Source organism: Phyllostomus hastatus, unplaced genomic scaffold, assembly GCF_019186645.2.
Source record: "Phyllostomus hastatus isolate PE091 unplaced genomic scaffold, TTU_PhHast_1.1 phas_scaffold_1674, whole genome shotgun sequence".
NCBI classification, from domain to species: Eukaryota; Metazoa; Chordata; class Mammalia; order Chiroptera; family Phyllostomidae; genus Phyllostomus; species Phyllostomus hastatus.
In genome coordinates, this window is record NW_025334011.1 from 16438378 (window position 1) to 16455742 (window position 17365).

At 38.1% G+C, this 17365-nt stretch overlaps 1 protein-coding gene across 1 annotated transcript in view; it reads left to right on the forward strand.

Moving 5' to 3' along the window:
• Positions 1 to 17365, forward strand: part of CUNH10orf67 (chromosome unknown C10orf67 homolog) — a 97735-nt gene that overhangs the window by 32141 nt on the left and 48229 nt on the right. The window contains 4 exon segments of the mRNA XM_045857712.1: positions 281 to 436; positions 7237 to 7384; positions 8522 to 8580; positions 15288 to 15353. Of these exon segments, the coding sequence (XP_045713668.1) occupies positions 281 to 436; positions 7237 to 7384; positions 8522 to 8580; positions 15288 to 15353 (429 nt within the window).

Here is a 17365-nt window from a genome sequence, read left to right on the forward strand (position 1 = left end):
AAAATTTACTACTATTACTTGTAGGACTGATGCAGTTCAGTAAGACTGTGTACTTTGTTTTGTACTTTATAGGATAATGCTGTGCTACAGGCCGTGATACTTCAGCATATGATTCAATATATTGATAAATATATTTACTAAAAATTGTGTGCACATTACAAAAATAAAATAATTTACGATACAGTAGCTTAAATAAAACATGAAATGATTTCTGTGGTGCTAGCCAAGAGTGTCTGATTTTTAATGCTGCTCCCTCTACTCGACCCCCTCCCCCCCCCAGGCATTCTTTGAGGTGGAAGAAGAGGTGGTTTCTATGCATGACTCAGCTGCTGCCAAAATAACTATTTTGTTTAAAAAACTAAAGGACAAGGAGGAATTGATTAAGGAATTAAGAGAAGAATTAGAAAAATATGAAGATTTTGGATTTCAAAAATCTGTAAGTTTTAAAGCAAGATTAATTTGTTTTAATATATGTAAACAAAATTATAATTATCTAAAACCTTGGATTAAGAATAAAGTAAACACAAGTAACGTATCTTGGGGCATCTCTCCATAACATAGGCCAATCCAATCCTTTTCTGCCTAATGGCACCTTCTAGAAAACTCATAATAATTATAAATAGGAGCAATATCATTATTCTCATTTTCTGAATAATGGGAATAAAATAACTTATCTCCCACTGCAACAATGTTCCCACTCTAGAGTAGCAAGTGAATAGACTTTTGTTTTAATTTTGAGGATTCTCACCCCTTTTTGCAGTCAAGATAGTTTGAAAGACACCAAACTATTTCTCCATGGAAGTCAGAGGCTTCCATGAAGCCAGCTTGGAGTGTGGTGGCCTTAAGGAGAAATGTCAAGAAGGAAATTCTCAGAGTGTTTTCCCCTAGTTCTCTATTGAAATGGGAGCCAGGAGCTGCTTTACTGCTCAAAAAACTGATGGGGACAAAAATGGAATGAGAAAGAGAGCAGAAAGGACTGCCTACGCTCCTGTCAAAGAGAAGAATTTTAAGGGCTGTCAAAAGTATGGACCCTTCAGGTGAATTCACCTTCAGGTATTTTATTCACCTTCAGGTGAATTCATTTTCATCTCAAGTCAGCTCTGAGCCACAAGGCTATCCTGGCCCAACACAGTCCACAGCCATGGAGGGGTTTTATTCTTAAGTTCTGAGACCGAGAAGGTGATCAGGTGAGTAGGAGAGGCTCGCAGAGGAATGGCAGAATGACAGTCTGTTGAATATCAACTAGAGGGTGCCAGATGCCTCCAGAGTAGTACCTCTCCTTATCTCACAGATTAGTTTACAGATGAGGAAGCAGAGACAGGGTGGCTAAGTAACTTCCCCCTAGGCAGACAGCTACTAAATGGGAAAGATGGTGGGCGAATCTGAGGTCCAGCTGAATCCACATCCCACTGAAGGAAGTGGAGCTCTGTGTTCCACAATAGGAATTAAAGGTTGTTTTCTATGCACACATATATGATTATATTATTATAATGTCTTTATATTATATGCCTTTTATTGACATTAATATACATTACATATGTATGTAAGGTATGTCCTGAAAGTATCCAGCCATATACCATGACAAATAGAGACATTTCTTGAAGCAGATACAAGGAACATTGTGCATGGGACAATGATGCCTCTGTCCCCTTTAAAGTAGGCAACTTGGGACCTCACACAGTTCTCCCAGAGCCTGTTCCACTGTTTGAAACACTCTGTAAAATTTTTTGTTGAAATTGCCATCACATGCTCCATCATATTTTTCTGAATCTCATCTGCAGTTTGAAATCTCTTGGCTTTTAAGGTGATTTTAGTTTTGGAAAAAGCCAGAAATTGCATGGCACCAAATTTGGGTTGTAGTGGAGCTGAGTCACCTGGGTGATTTGATGTTTCACTAAAAATACTCTCCACAAGATGTGATGGGTGAGCAAGCACGTTGCCATGATGAAGCTGCCAATCACCAGTTGCCCAGAGCTATGGCCTTCTGAATCATCCACATAGTTTCCACAGAGGAATGTTCAAGCTTAACACAAAATTTGATGCAGATTCGTTGCTCTACTTGCTCAGTCATTTTGAATGTGACGGTAACACTGTATATATGCTTACTCAACAGCATCTATTGCCCCCACTGACTAGTACAGTGAAGTGGTCATTGTTCACACATGCACATTCCAGTCCACTCTCCTTGGCTGCCAGGTTACATTGATGTTGCACAAACCATTCCCATTGCATTAACAATGGCTTGACTCTTCCTGGAGAGACCTTGTATATACACGTAAATATTGACACATGCATAAAAACGTGAGATGTTATAAATCAAATTAACACTAGGAAAAAACACTTGTGGGTTGCTGGTCCTTTTAAGAACAATCTACAGTCTATGTAAATTCCACACTTAAAACTTTGAAGTTAGAAGAGAAAAGGAATTGAATATGAACCATTCTAAAGGACTTTGTTTACCAACTGCTGAAGCAGTGTTTGCTTTGTTTAACTTATTTGAATTATTTATGTTCTAAAAACAAAATAATTGAGCATCTTCTAAGGAACATAGTATTAAGTATTATTAACATAAATTTTGTAAAATTGAGTACCAAGTCTTTTTACGTGTTCTGATTGCCTTGGAAGAGAAGGCATATCCAGTTTTTTCATTTACTTGTTTTTAAAAATATTTTCCTGTGTCTACATTTATTCTTAGTTTTGGGGAAAAATAATTTCATGTAAAAGGCTAAAAAAAACTGCCTTAGTTTCAGCTGTTAATTGTGTCTTGGCCAAATAAATGCAGCATAAATTGGCGAAGCCATTTTAATCCATTTATTTTCCAGTTGTGAACTGGAAAGTGAGTCCTGCCTGGCCAAGAAAGAGTGATGAGAAGGATACCTGTTGTACTGGATGTGAACTGCTTTGAGTTCTTTGAAGACAGATAAGCCTATAAATTCTAGTTATCATTTATGAGACACTACATAAGTCTTTATGACCATCTGGTTTACATTCCATGAAATGTACTGAACAGGCCTCTGGATTGTTGATCATGTCCAGTTTGGTCTTGGAGCTCATTACACTAAAACATGAGGCCTTACTTGGAATGTTTACCTCTCTCAGTGTCTCAACCAGTTAACTGGTCTATCTGGATGTCCTAGATAAGGATGCGTGCTGGCTTTGCAAGGAAGAAGGGAGAGCATCCCAGAGACCCTGGATATGCCACTGTAATTTGTCGCCAAGGAGACCACATCACTTTTTCCGTCAACCTTTTAAGATTTGAGGAAAGTGAGTTGCATCTGATTAACTGGGTCTATACATTTCTCCCAGCTTCTTAGGACCACAACTAAAACATATGGCCCCAGTCTCCCACCTTAACTGAGAGCAGTGTACAGCGCCAGTACTATGTGCGTTCCAGGAACACAGACTAAATGCTGCAAAAGCAGATAATGTATTATAGAAAATAAATCTCTGGGAAAATATCCTTTTTTAATCCTCTAAAAACAAGCTTTCTTAAAACTCCATGCCACTTAAGTTCTATATGATATATAGGCTTTTTATTTAAAATTTCATTTTATACACCTGCTCCCTCTAGTGGAATAAAAAAGTGTGAGACATCAAGTATCTGGAATTAAATTTGGAAAACAGAATACAGAGAAACAATTAGAAAAGTTTCAAAGTAGCAATAGAAATAACTTGGAAAAGAAAAAACTTGAAACCAACAGACTGCATAAACAATAGGGGGATACTCTAGCGCATTCTCACTGATAGTCAAATCACCTAAGTAGCTTTATAGTTAATAAGTAGTCCTAGTATCTCTCCAGGGCTGTTTTTAAGAGAAATCTGACAAGAATGTGAAAGTTTAATAAGCAGCTACTTTAAGTTATATTTACAACAAAATTGAAATCAGAAAAGGAAGCTCTCCAAGTTATGGAAGCCACATCTCTCCAGGTCAGGCATCCTTAATGTTGAGTTTTCCTGAAGGCATCTTAATTCAAGGACTGAGCTTCTTTTCAAGATTAGTTCTATAGGAAACCATTGTGACTTAACTGCATGCAACTGTAGTTATCAGGCTGTCATGCTGTTTGTTAATAAATCCCCTTGAGAACTGCTGAAACAGGCTAACATGTCAGACTATTGCCAGTGTGTATGTGTGAGTGCATGCGCAAATGTATTTTAATTGCAGTTGAAGTTGTTCTTTTGAAAGACCTTTCCTTTCTTTCTTACCCCCACACGTATGAGCTGTGCAACCGTCACTCGTGCACCCTCCCAACAGGTGAACATAACAGTTTGTTGTTGACAGTTTTGAAAGAGAACTGTCATTCAAGACTGGCAGCTCTGCAGGGCTTCACTGTCCCAGCATGCCACTTTCCTGGTTGTCACTCATTGAAAAAGCACCTGCTCTGCTCTGTGACTGTCATGCAGCCTGGGCATGCATCCGAACCCTACTCCACCCCCAGCATCAAATTAAGATGTCCAAGTAGTATACATGGAGCCTGCAGAATTGAGACACCAATGTGGCAAAAGGGACACTGCTGAGAAGGCACATGCAGTGCTCTCAACAGTACTTCTCAGACTTGATTGTGCATGTGGATTGTCTGCAGCAATTGTTAAGGTACAGCTTCTGATAGTAGGGCTGGGCTGGAGCTAAGATTCTGCATTTCCAATAACCTCCCAGGTGATCCTTTGGCTCCTTAGTCTGTGGACCACATTTTGAGTAGTAAGGCTCTTGAGTATACCAGTTCTCAGAAACAACTCGTTCAAGGACAATTTGGAATTCAAACACCTGGCAATAGTGAATCTGAACATCTTGTTGCTGTTTACAAGAGAACTAGTGCATAAACCATCACCTGAAGTCCTAGTTTTCATGTGGTAGAGCAACTTTAAATTGGCAAGTTCCTTTATAAACTTAAAATTAATTACAGGATGGTCATGAATCACACACAATTTCTCATTGACTGTAATGTGGTTTTAAATTAGCTACATCTAGTTCACCTTTTAATGATCTTCTTAACCTTGGTTTATTAATGTAGTATATTTTAAAGAAGTCTCATGATTTAAGTAAGCTAAAACTAGTGGTGTGGGCAGATGGTAGAAGGAACACCATCACAAAACCTGCCACTCAGTGTAACAGATGACCGTAGCAGCCCAGAACTATCCCTTTGTTCATTTTGCTAATGAGTGTCCTCATTGCTGTGGGAGTCTGCATAGTTAATTACTTGCAGTTCTTACCGTGGACAGATGGTGGAGACAGAGCTAAAGGTTAACCTCACAAGAACAGGAGCAGTACATGGCTACGTGGAGAAAAAAAGTCTTTGTGTTAAATGTGTTTTCCTTGTTTCCTGCTTTATACGAGATTTTTAGAAAATGAATTTAGGCATTAGCTGCTACCAGTTAAAAATTTACACTTCACCTGATTAATTCAAATAGTTCTTGTTTAGTTTATGGTAATGGGTGTTCATGCAATCCACTGTGGATGTTCAAACTCTGCCACTCTTAGGAAATGTATGCATAAGCCTCCTAAGTTAGATATTGTTTGTTTGCTATTTAAAATCCTTCTTAGTTTGTAAATACATTCTGTGATCATCTCAAATTTAACCATATGGGACAAGAAATTAATGACTGGATTCCCCCTCTAGGAAGAAAACAGTGCTGTTTATTAACTATTAGGTATTTTAACTAGGAATGAATTGAGCTCAAGTAATTTAAGTGAAATGGTAAATCAAACTTGTAATTAGGCTTAGTAGAAAACTTAACAACATAATTTTAAATATTAACTCCGATATAACTACATTAGTAAGTTGTTAGTTTTTAAAGGAACAACAAACTCATTTGTTACTACATTTTGTAATGTAATACAAAACATTGTAGCCATTTATTTTTCTTTTAAACCATCATAATTACAGAGGAAAATATCTTAGTAATATACTTTCAACTATCTCTGAAGTTAAACAAACATATAATTCCAAAAGGAAAGCAGAGTACTGGGAGGAATGATTTTGTTTTTGAGGGGGAACTTTATTCTCATGTATTTGCAACCATGGCATTGCTATAGAAAGAATAGGTTATAATTCATCTAAAGATCACTTTACAGTTCAAAAGTATTTCCAGTATCTATCAATTCTGAAACAAGACATGTGGAACCTTCTATCTCTTTTAGCCTAATATAATCACTTTTAATCATACTCTTTAATATTTTGAGATGGCAGAATCAGTCTAATATTTTACTACAATGAAACATAAAGTTCTGCAACAGCTTCCCCAACCCATTACATCTTAATTTTAAAAATAATTTGTGGCAGTAAAATGTAGACAGTCATAGTGAGTATATTCAGATGTTTTCATTAGCTTTGAAACAGACAAGAAGAAGAAGAAAAGAAGAGTAGCTGTCCCAATACGCTTCCAGTGCAGAAGAAAAAGCCTCTCCCATAATGGACATGGCAAGATTTAAACAAAAGACTCACATAATAAAAATGTAAATGAGTTTGCTTTACTAAAACTATAACTTTAAAGTCTTTTGTTGTAAGTTATCCTGAAACCTTCTTACAAGGTAATCGCTGTTTGCATAGAGATTTAAACCGAAGTCTTCAATAGCATTAAACGCCTGCACAGCCCCAGTGTGACAGGCATGCAAAGCCATGTTAATGTTCAGAATATGAATTGCCTCTGGGTGGCTCCTCCACCCAGCAGAAAACCAACTGTGTGGATATCCGTGTGCCTGATGGACTCCATGCGGCTCCCAGCCTGAAAACGTCACCACTTTGACATGTGATGTGCTCCTCATGACACTGGCGGCGCTGACACTGGGAAATGCCACAAAGGCAACAAGCCCCCCTCCTTAACCATGCACTTTGCTACCCCCTGGTGCTGCCCGTCCATGGTCTCCCCAGCCTGCCTAGTTACAAGCGGACAGCACTTCAGACACACACAGGAGGAAGTGTGGGTGGAGTGGCCCAGCTGCCTCCCCGGACACAGCCTCCGTAATGAATTGACCTGAATGATGAGGGCACACAAACAGTATGATATGCATTATTCCTGTCAATAAAATGTCCCCATGTGCTGTGGTCTTTGTACAGAATGTACTGCAGCCTTTCTTCCAGCAAGCTCTATTTAATCCCCTTCCTTTTTGCTATTCATATTATAAGTGTGTAATAGAATTCAGAAAATTATATGATAGCTCTTCTGTATCTGTATTGTCTTGGGTTGCATATTTAAATCCTTGGCTCCCTGCTTAGAAATATGGAATTCCCCATCTTTCAGGACACTTTGGCCATAGCAAGCAGCTTTGCAAAATCAGCTCCAGAAAAGGAAAATTTAGATTTCAAAGTGGAAAATGAGAGATTGCTTCAAGTCATTTCAGCACTCGAAGAAGAAATCCAACTCAATCTACAAGAAAACTCAGCATTAGGTAACAGTTTAAAGAAAATGTATACATTGGTCACTTCATAAAATTCATAGCTGTGTTCATATTTTCCAAACATGCATTTGTCTGGTTATTTACATTTAAAAGATCAGTTTCATAGCCCCCCTTGATTTTATTTAAAATGGCATTCCTTGCTTGGAACAGAGAATATATTTTATATATAAATATTATAATTGTACTTTTCAGCCATGTCATTTTAACTCAGGGCATTTTTTTTTATTTTATTTTCAAGCCAAGCATTGACCTTTGAAAAAAATGTGCTAAACAGTGCTCTGTCTCACTTAGAAATATTATACACAGATAGAAACATTTGCCAATTTCTATTTTAGATGGTTAATTATGTAAAATTTGTAACATTTAAATACCTATAAATACATATCAGGGTATCCTTTATGGAGAAATTGAGTTAGCCTTTCAGGAAAATATGCTTTGACTTACTACTTAGTTATCTTCAATTTTTGATAGATTTTAAGTACAAATTTTCATTCATATACCTGTGACCTCCACTTTTTTTACATGTCATCAACATTGGTCAAAGTTGCATTTTAATCACCAAAGTTAGATTGCTTTAAGTATTTTTCACTTACTGTTATCTTTGATTTTATGTTAATTATGTAATGTTGCCCTTAATCTGCAGTATGAAAAACAATGAGTAAGCAACAAAAAATCCACAAAATATTGACAAAATCATTTATATTACAATATTCCTTGAATATACAACTATACTGTGCCACAGTAGTTTTGCTTCTCTTTTGATGTAGTATAACAGTGCTTTTTTAGGTTTGGGGAGTCCTGACTGAGTCAGAAAGTACCACCTGCTGAAACACTTTGTATAGGCTATGACTAACAGCAAAAGTGTCCCTTGAAAGTATTGATGAAAAGCTTTCAGCCCTCTGCCACACTTGGATCTTGAACTTAGTTCTTAATCTCTATCTGACCAGCCATCTAAACAGCAGGAAGAAGGCTGTGAATGTCAAGGGCAGTTGTGAAGGTCACAGTCCTGCTAGGACTTGCGTCCACCATGCTTGCCTGTGGTGTACAGCCTGCCCAGAAGCAGGCAGTTTGAATACAGGGCATAAGCTTGTAATTTCATGGTTGGTCTCTCTCTCCTTTTGTTTATAGAAGATGAAATTATAAGTCTGAGAGAGAAGGCAGACAAGGATAATAGAACCATTCTAAAGGTACTGTAACTTTTTTACATTGATGAATGACTCTTTTAAATTGAAATAGCAGCCCAGTTCTTGAAATAGCGTGTGTCTCTCTTGTCCTGTGATGTAAAGTCAATTTCTGTATTTAATGTCTCTTGTTATTTGGGTAGGGTCTCTAGTTACAAATAAGGACTCCATCTTGATATTGACTTAATGCATAGATACTTCTATTATTTGATATAACTGAGTGTCCACCTTGTTGATTGTGAGGAATCGAAAAGTTACATAACACAGGAAGGACAAAGGTGTGTTTATGGAAAAATTACATTGTTAAGAGTGAACAGTGTAGTCTCAGGACAGCTGTTGGTTTATGTTCATTTTTCTGTATACGAATGACCCAGACTTAACGTTATCCAGGAAATTTGCATTTACTACAGGGAATTCTTTTGGTGTGCAGATCAAGATTTCCTAGTGTATTCAGAGCAGCAGAACCCAGCATTTCCTGCTCTGCATGCACAGGTCAGGTGCTCCTGCTTTGTATTTTCTTTAGTCAATATATCACTGCTATCACAGCTTTCAAAACACTTTTCTATGGGGGTCAGTCTTCCCCACCAAACTGTAAGCCCACGAGGGCAGAGGCTACACCATCTCAGTCTGTGGGATAGTCCCAATGCTGAGTGCAGTGCATGGCACCCTTCAAAATACTCTTGGACTCATTCATAGAACGAGAATGTATTTAGAATCCATAAAATTTGCAGAATGTATAGATGATAAAGTGAGTTTTCATGTATGGAAATACATGAAATTTTTATTTAGTTATATTAAATACATTAATTTTTATTTATTCCAGATAAACATACATGCTTTCTACAAACCGAATAAAGTATCAGTTTTTAAATAAAAATCAATTAAAGTTAGATAAAATTAAACATTCAGTTCTTTAGTCGCACTGGCTACATTTCCAGAGCTCAGTCCCCACATGGACCTAAGTTTAGGTTCAGATTTCAACTTTAACTAGGTTATTGTTATGTTTTAGGTAAAATTACTATCAAGAACTATATTTTAAAGACACGGTTATCCTGAAGTGTCAGACTGAGGGGTGTTTTCCATGATAACTGAATCTCTCATAGAGTTTCACAAAGCCATTTCCCTTTCATGTGCTCCGCCCCCTGCCCCCTGCCAGTCCCACTCTTACAGAGATCACAGAGTCTGTGAACAGACACCTTCAACCTTTTTGGCATCAAACTCTAGGTTTAAAAATAAAATCTCAGATTTCAAGTTTCACTTAAGAACCTACAAGGGAACCATTTCAGTTTCTTTAAATGTTTCTAAAGCTATTCAGTCTGTCACTGGTAGAGGTGAGTTGTGCAAGCTTTCTCTTCTCTGTGAGGAGTATAAGAAATTAAAGTTAAAAAAAAAACACCTCACCATTTAGCCACCCATTAGAAAGAAACATACCCTGGGAGTGGCCACTTATACTTGCATGAGCTTCAATATTTCAGTTAATTATGGCCTCAGCTTTCCAGGTCTGCACTGCCCAGTGGCAGCCACTGGCCCCATGTGGCTACTGAACACTTGAATTGTGTCTAGTGTGACTAAGAAACTGAATTTTTAATTCTAGTTCATTTTAACTTTTTGAAATTGAAATGTAAAAACTGATACTTGTTTTAGTTATTGGAAAGTTTTTATGTCTATTTTGAATAACTTTGGTATGTGAATTTACTTTTTCATCCGTAAATATTACTAATTTTATGAACTCACAGTGTGGATAGAATGCGAAATGTATGTGAGTGCTTTGTCAACTGGAAAGCACATTAAGAGTTGTTGAGCAAATGAGAGCTGATATTTACTGGTTTACTTTCAATATCCTTCATTAAATCAGTTCATTTATCAAGTGCCTTTTAGTATCATGCATTACTGTCAAGATAATATATACAAGATATATATATATATTATATAAATAGTATATTTTATGCACACACAGACAGCCCTGCTGTGGAAGAAATCAGGTCTAGAGGGAGATTTAAACTAGAGGGCAATGTGATATGGACTGTACTAAAAGTGCACAGCCCTGGCTGGCATAGCTCAGTGGATTGAGCGTAGGCTGCGAACCAGTGTCGCAGGTTCAATTCCCAGTCAGGGTACATGCCTGGGTTGCAGGCCATGACCCCCAGCAACCACACATTGATGCTTCTCTCTCTCTCTCTCCCTCCTTTCCCTCTCTAAAAAATAAATAAATAAAATCTTGAAAAAAATAAAATAAAATACTTATAAAAAAAGTGCACATAGAGAGGAGGTGCCTAGCTTTACCTGGAAGGTTCTATGAAGGGTTCACAAAGAGTTCCATGCTTACTTCACACTCTTATTCGAGCTGATTTTTCCAAGTAGGTAAGAGCTGGGTTCATAAGCTGTGTGAATACATAAGCCATGAGATATGTTTGTGGACCTATTTGTGATTTGGTATGGCTAGAAGATGAGGCAAGAATCTGGTGAGACCATATGCTGAGTATTTCTGTTAGAAAGAGGGGAAATCTGGGGTATGGGGAAGAGCTAAGCAAGTAATGGAAGAATGGAAAGGGAGCTCAGAAGCCTCTGAATAAGTCACATGCTTCCTTTTTTAGCCATGGATGTAATTAAAAGCAAGTTGAAAATGGGGCTGAACTTGGGAAGGCTGACCTCTTGCCATCTTTCTGGGCTAAGATAGGGTTCAGTAGCCTTTTTGTTTTAATTCCAATAATCTAATAACAGCTGACTCTGTATTCCAGTTGTGGTCACAATAAGAATTTCTTTCTGGGAGGCAGACTGACCAGCAGTCAGTGATCACAGCCCATGGTGTGAGCGGCTTCAGGATGCAGGTGGCAGGGAGTGCCACAGTGGGGCACTCCCAGCATGGGGTGTAAGGGATCAGGGAATGTTGGAGGAAGGACACTAAGCTAACTCCTGAAGAGAGGTCAGAGCTCCAGGAAAGGATGAGAAGGAGGTGGGAAGGGTAAGAAACATGCAGAAGGGAAGTAAGTGCACGTGATTTGCAGTAGCTAAAGGGTATGTGAGAATAAGTGGTGTCGAGAAGCAGGACACATGGCAGAGAATTATTATTCATTCCAAGAGGTTTTGAATGACCTAACTGAGTGCCCTGGGAAGCCCTGAACATTGAGGCAGGATTCAGCTTGTGTTTCCTAAAGAAAACAAATGGGAGGGAGGAAAATCTGGAGCCAGAGAGACCAATTAAGAGGTTACTTGGATAAACCATGGAAACTATAAAGTCCTAAAACAGAATGAGGACAGTAACATTGGGGATGATGGGGAGGGATACACTCGAGAGATGATTAGACAGCAAGGGCTGTGGTCATTGACAAGGCTGGAGGCCTGAGAGATTAAGGAGGGAGAGAAGTTAAGGCTGGATTGCATTCATATGAAGATGAGAACAGGGTGGTAGAGCAGGGGGAGAAGCAGGAGAAGGCATTTCAGAAGCCATCAGGAAAAGAATCTCAAAAAGGAAGGAAACACTCACAAGACATCAAATGTTGCCTACAGGCCAGGTGTGCTAAAGGCCAAAAAGGGAAAACTGGACAATTTAGCTTTGGTAACAAAATGACCTTGGTCACATGAATGAGAGTCATTTTACTGGGATGGTGGAAGCAGCCAAGAAGTGGGGTGCAGTAAGCATGGACACTCTAGAAGTTCAGCTGTAGATGGCCAGGGAGAGGTGGGGAGCAGTTGGAGGGTGAAATGGGGTTGAAGGTGTGTTTTTAAAGTGTGTCAGTGAAGAGAAGAATGAGGGTAAAAGAACAACAGAGAGGACAATATTGATGAGAAAGCAGGCAGGATTGGGGCTACTGACCTTCATGTTTGCCGGTAATTGACCCCCATTGGGAGCTTAATGACACTTCTTTCCAGACCAAGGTATGAATGGCTCCACACAAAATCTTTTCCTTTCCTCCCACCCCTCTCATTCCTTTATTTTCTGAATATCTGCTGTCAACCTCCCACATCTTCAACCACATTTCTCACCCCCCTAGATGAGAGGTTCTCATCTAGCCAGTCCCCAGTGTTCTCCAGCCCTGGTCCGGGACTGCCCTATGCTGCTGAAGACAACTCCATCCTTGTCTTTTGGTAACATTGCAAACATACCTTGTTTCAACTCAGGGTAGCTGGGCCCTCCCTCTGCTATCACTTCACGTGGATCTAATTAGCACCCTTTTTACTGCCTACTACAGCTCTTCCAGGCTTCACTGCTTTTCTCAACTCCAGTACCCCATTCCTCTGCACTACTCCCTGATTCCAGAGAACATGATGGACACTGGATTTTCTTTTTTCTCCTTGGTAATTTCTTACTCTGTCACTTAGTTTACATTTACCCCTTGTCATCAGAAGAGGGGACATCCTTCTTTGCCTTCATTCCTCCTTCCACTTGTTTGCCTAACTCCATCTCTTCCTTATTTTCTTCTGGGACCTTTCTTCATCAGCTTTTTTCTCTCTGGTGCCTTTCAAAGCCATTGCCCTTCACTGTTCTTCAAGTATCATTTATAAGAAAACCAGCCCCCTCTTCACCCCCCATTGGTAGTTTTTCCTGTTGATCAGGCCACAATGAGATTATTCTGATTGTCCTTAATCATTTCCAATCTTTTTCCTTATGGAATTTTCTGTTGTACATGATAAAACCATGCCCCACATCACATGCACCCTCTACAGCAATGCTCACTTCTGATCTTTCACATACTTTCTTCATCCCTTCCAAAGCAATCTGTCAGTGGCTTCCTCTCCTCCATCTTCCACTGAAATACTACTCTTGGAGATTCTATTAACCCTTGGTCTTTTTTCTGGCTGACTTCAGACTCTTGCATAACTGGCACATCTGCTTACCAGTAACTTCTAAACCTTTCTGTCCTGCTTCAGGTTTTCCCTAAACACCACCTCCTTAATTTCAACTCTATCCTCATCCTCAGTTTGAATGTTACTTGCACTGGAAAGACTTCTTTAAAGGTCCCCATCCATCCCCTATGGTAATTAGGGACCCCTCCATTCTCCTACACTCTCAGGACTGTCAGCTCCCTGCAAGTCAAGAACTGTCTTGTTGTTTATTTATGTTGCCCTCAAAAATATTTGCTGAAAAATGTCAAAACTTGAACTCATCACCCCTCAAATATGGACTCTGCCATGCTCCTCATTTAAAGTAATGACATTGCCATCCACCCAGGGGACCAGATGACAAATCCAGAGTCCTTCTCTACTCTCTCTTTCATATCTCATATCTAATTGGTAACTAGGTCTATAGACTTTCCTTCCGACATTTATGTCAAATCCTCTTTCTCTGCAACAGCAATTGCATAGATTTGGTTGAGGTCCTCATCATTTCCACAGAGTCTTCATTTTTTTGTCTCCATTCTCCTTCCTTTTCAAACCTAGCTTCCACACTGCCTCCATGGTTATCTATACCCTAATCTAATGTGCTGAAACCTTCAATGGTTTCCCACTGTCTTCATTATAAAACCAGGCTACCCCCAAAATGTACTGAGTGATTTTTAAATGTCAGGAACAACTAAACACTTTTAAATTTGCTATTTCAAATTCTTTCCACAATAACTCTTTATCATCCTAATTTTACATCCTAATGAGAAAACTAGAGCTTGAAGCATAGAATTAGCTTACCCACACAGCTGGTGAGGGGCAGAACTTTGATTTGAACCAGAATCATTGCATCATTCTGCCTTTCCATCCTAACTGTCGTGAGCACAGCCCCCCATAATATTACCCTGACTCTCCTTCTTCCATCATTTCCTGACTTTTCTGTGTGTAAGCAATGGGTCTCACAACACCAAAGGGTTCCAAATTCCTCCATTACCCCATGCTTGTCTCTTTGCACTGCTGTTTTGTTGGCTGTTTTCTCCACCTTCCTCCTTCTCCAACTTGTTGGAAATTTTTTCCTATTGGAAAAATAAGTCTTCTACTTATTTTTCAAGACCCTTGTCAATGACTACTTATGTGAAGTTAACACCAGGAATGGCATATCTTGTTATAATTATGGTTGCTAGTTACGTGGATTTTTATGCTTTTTCACTACCCAAAGGTTTTATTTCGCATTTGTTCTTATGTTTTATAGTCGTTTCACATTGCTCTCCTGCCACACTGCTGATGCTGCCAGGGAAGGGATCTGCTCTAGTTCATTTTCAAACTTCCAAGCTGAACAAATGTCAGGCATCTAAAAGGCATTTCCTACATGTTCATTAAATTAATGAATATAGGAATTAATTGAAATGAATGGTGTATTCAGTGTATACACTACATATAAATTTAAAATACTGGGTAAGTCAGGAGCAGAGTGGCACTGCAGTATATTACTCATAGCTTTTTTAATTGAATGAAACATGGCTTGATATGCATAGGAATATAGCACAAAAACCCAAAATAAGAAATGGGCTCTATAAAGAGTAAATTGCTCTTTTTCACAAACTAGGGCTTGCTTTATTATGTATTGGTATCACATTTTGGGGATGAGGTGAGGAAGGTTGTAAATAAATTGGCATTTTCTGTGTATATTTTGCTTGCTTTGTGACAAAAATACAATAATTATATGGTAATATATTATTATTACATGGCAATCTGTAGACATTCAATTTTTTCTTTAAAAATATCGGGATTCATTTTTCTCATATTCAGAATGAAAATATATTTCACTAAATTTTTTGAAGGGTAAATTCAGCTGTTCTGTTTTTTAATCAAAATGTAATGTTCCATTTCAGTTAGCTGATGGTAGAGACAAATTAAGGCTTGAGCTTGATGCTGAAAAATTATTAGTTCAAGAAATGGTAAGGCAATTTACATTATTTCCTAATAAATTGGAATTCAGGAATTTAATCATGAAAGTTTTATAAACTGTGTTTGTAACTGTTTTGTGATCTATTCATTTTCACTTTATCAATAATCTAAGTGCATGCATAATTATAAACATTTTAAAATGATCACTTGAGTAGTACAATGATAAATATACTTACTATGTAGAAGAGTCTTATATAAATACTACTATAATTTAAAGCAGTGTACAAAACTTTTGAATTTTAGTATGGAGAAGAAAAGAACAAATATGAGAGCTCAATATTTTGAAGGATTGCTATTTTTAGTTACAAATTGCCATAAGTGACAACAAAAACAGGACCCTGTTAGATATTTTGGCATTCTGTGTTAGTCTCATAAGAAAACACTGCCTTTTTATGTTCTTTTAAGAGAACTTTCCAGACGGCTGGTCTTTTATTTTATCAGTTCACTGCCCGCCCCCAGGCCCCCCCCACCCAGTTTATGGGGTTGTACTTTGGCTTTCAACTGATTAGGATTAGTACGTCTTTGTTACAGTAAACTGACTGTGTTTATTATAATCAAAAATAAAACACAGCTTGACTTGCGTTCTAAATGTGCTTGAAAAGAATATGATACTGTTTAGAAGAGAAAAGGTTGTTCATAGGAAATCAACACCACTTCAGATATTGAAACATTCCCCTTTTTACAGCTTGTCACACTTTGTGCCAAGTCATGACTGTTTTTCTAACTCTGTTTTGTTACTCTCAGCACCATGTGTTTTGGGTTCCTTGTCATAGAAATTAATGCAAAACAATGCTCCCGGACTACAATAAAGCCTTCTATGAAACCAACTTGTGAATGCAGGCGAGGAAAAAAATGATGGTCAGCTAGTCACAGAAACCATGTGTTAACGAACATGTTATTTTGAGCCCTTTACTTTTAAGTACCTGGTATATAAAAATCAGCTTCACCATTTGTGTATACTTGGTGGATCTCCTCTGTCCCATCCCATCCTCTTCTTTCCAAATTCCAGGAGTTGCTTCTGAAAACAACTAAATGTGCATGTTGTCATTAAACTGGAAAGTGTTGTTCCAGAGGGTGAAACAAATGTTATGTTGTCAGTCAGTTTGTTAGCAGCATTAGACAAGAAATTAAACTACTTAATCTGGAAGTTTGTGCTTATACTAGGAACAGACCCCATAGTTTTTTAACCACTTTTCCTCTTTATTTCAACTATAAGCAGTTAACTGGTGCTGTTTTACTGCCCACAGGGGAACCAACCACCTTTTATTTTGTTGTTTAGAAGTTTGTTGAACCCACTTGTTGCCAAGCAGCAAGATCTTTCATCACAAACCTCACAGCAACACAAGAGCCTCAGTACCTCAGAACTAGTTTGGGGGGTCCATGTTTTCAGTGGAGGGAGTGAGCTTATGACCAAGGTTTCCATGGCATATCTTTGGGCCCAGCCAGGTTACTATTTGGCACCCATTACCCCCCTCAAGACATTTTTCTATTCACTGGTAGGGAAGCTGGCTTTGTGGCTACTTGGACTTCCTTTGTTTCTTGCCAGAGCGCTTTATTCCAGATAGGAAGATTTTTTATTGTGCCTAGATGGAGGAGTGGGAGAAAGTGGAGTAACCGGAGTCATTTTGTAAAAATTAAAAACCTTTCTCACTGAAGGGTTTTTGTTCCATGCTTGCCTACATATTTTATTTTCTGGCCTATTAAAAGCCTAATTTAAAAGTCATAGAGCTAATAGTAAAAAGGCATGATTCAATAAGAATAGGCAAACAATAAAATATCCTTTGATTGGTTTTAATGGAAGCATGTGAAATAATTTTATATTTTCCTGTGATTCCTACTCTTAGTGGCATATAACATATTAATTTTAAGTGTATAACAAAATGATTTAATATATGTATAAATTGCAAAATGTTACCATAAGTTTAATTAATATAAATTGCCACATATAGTTAACATTTTTTGTTATAGCTATTAAGATTGATTTTCTTAACAACTTACAAAT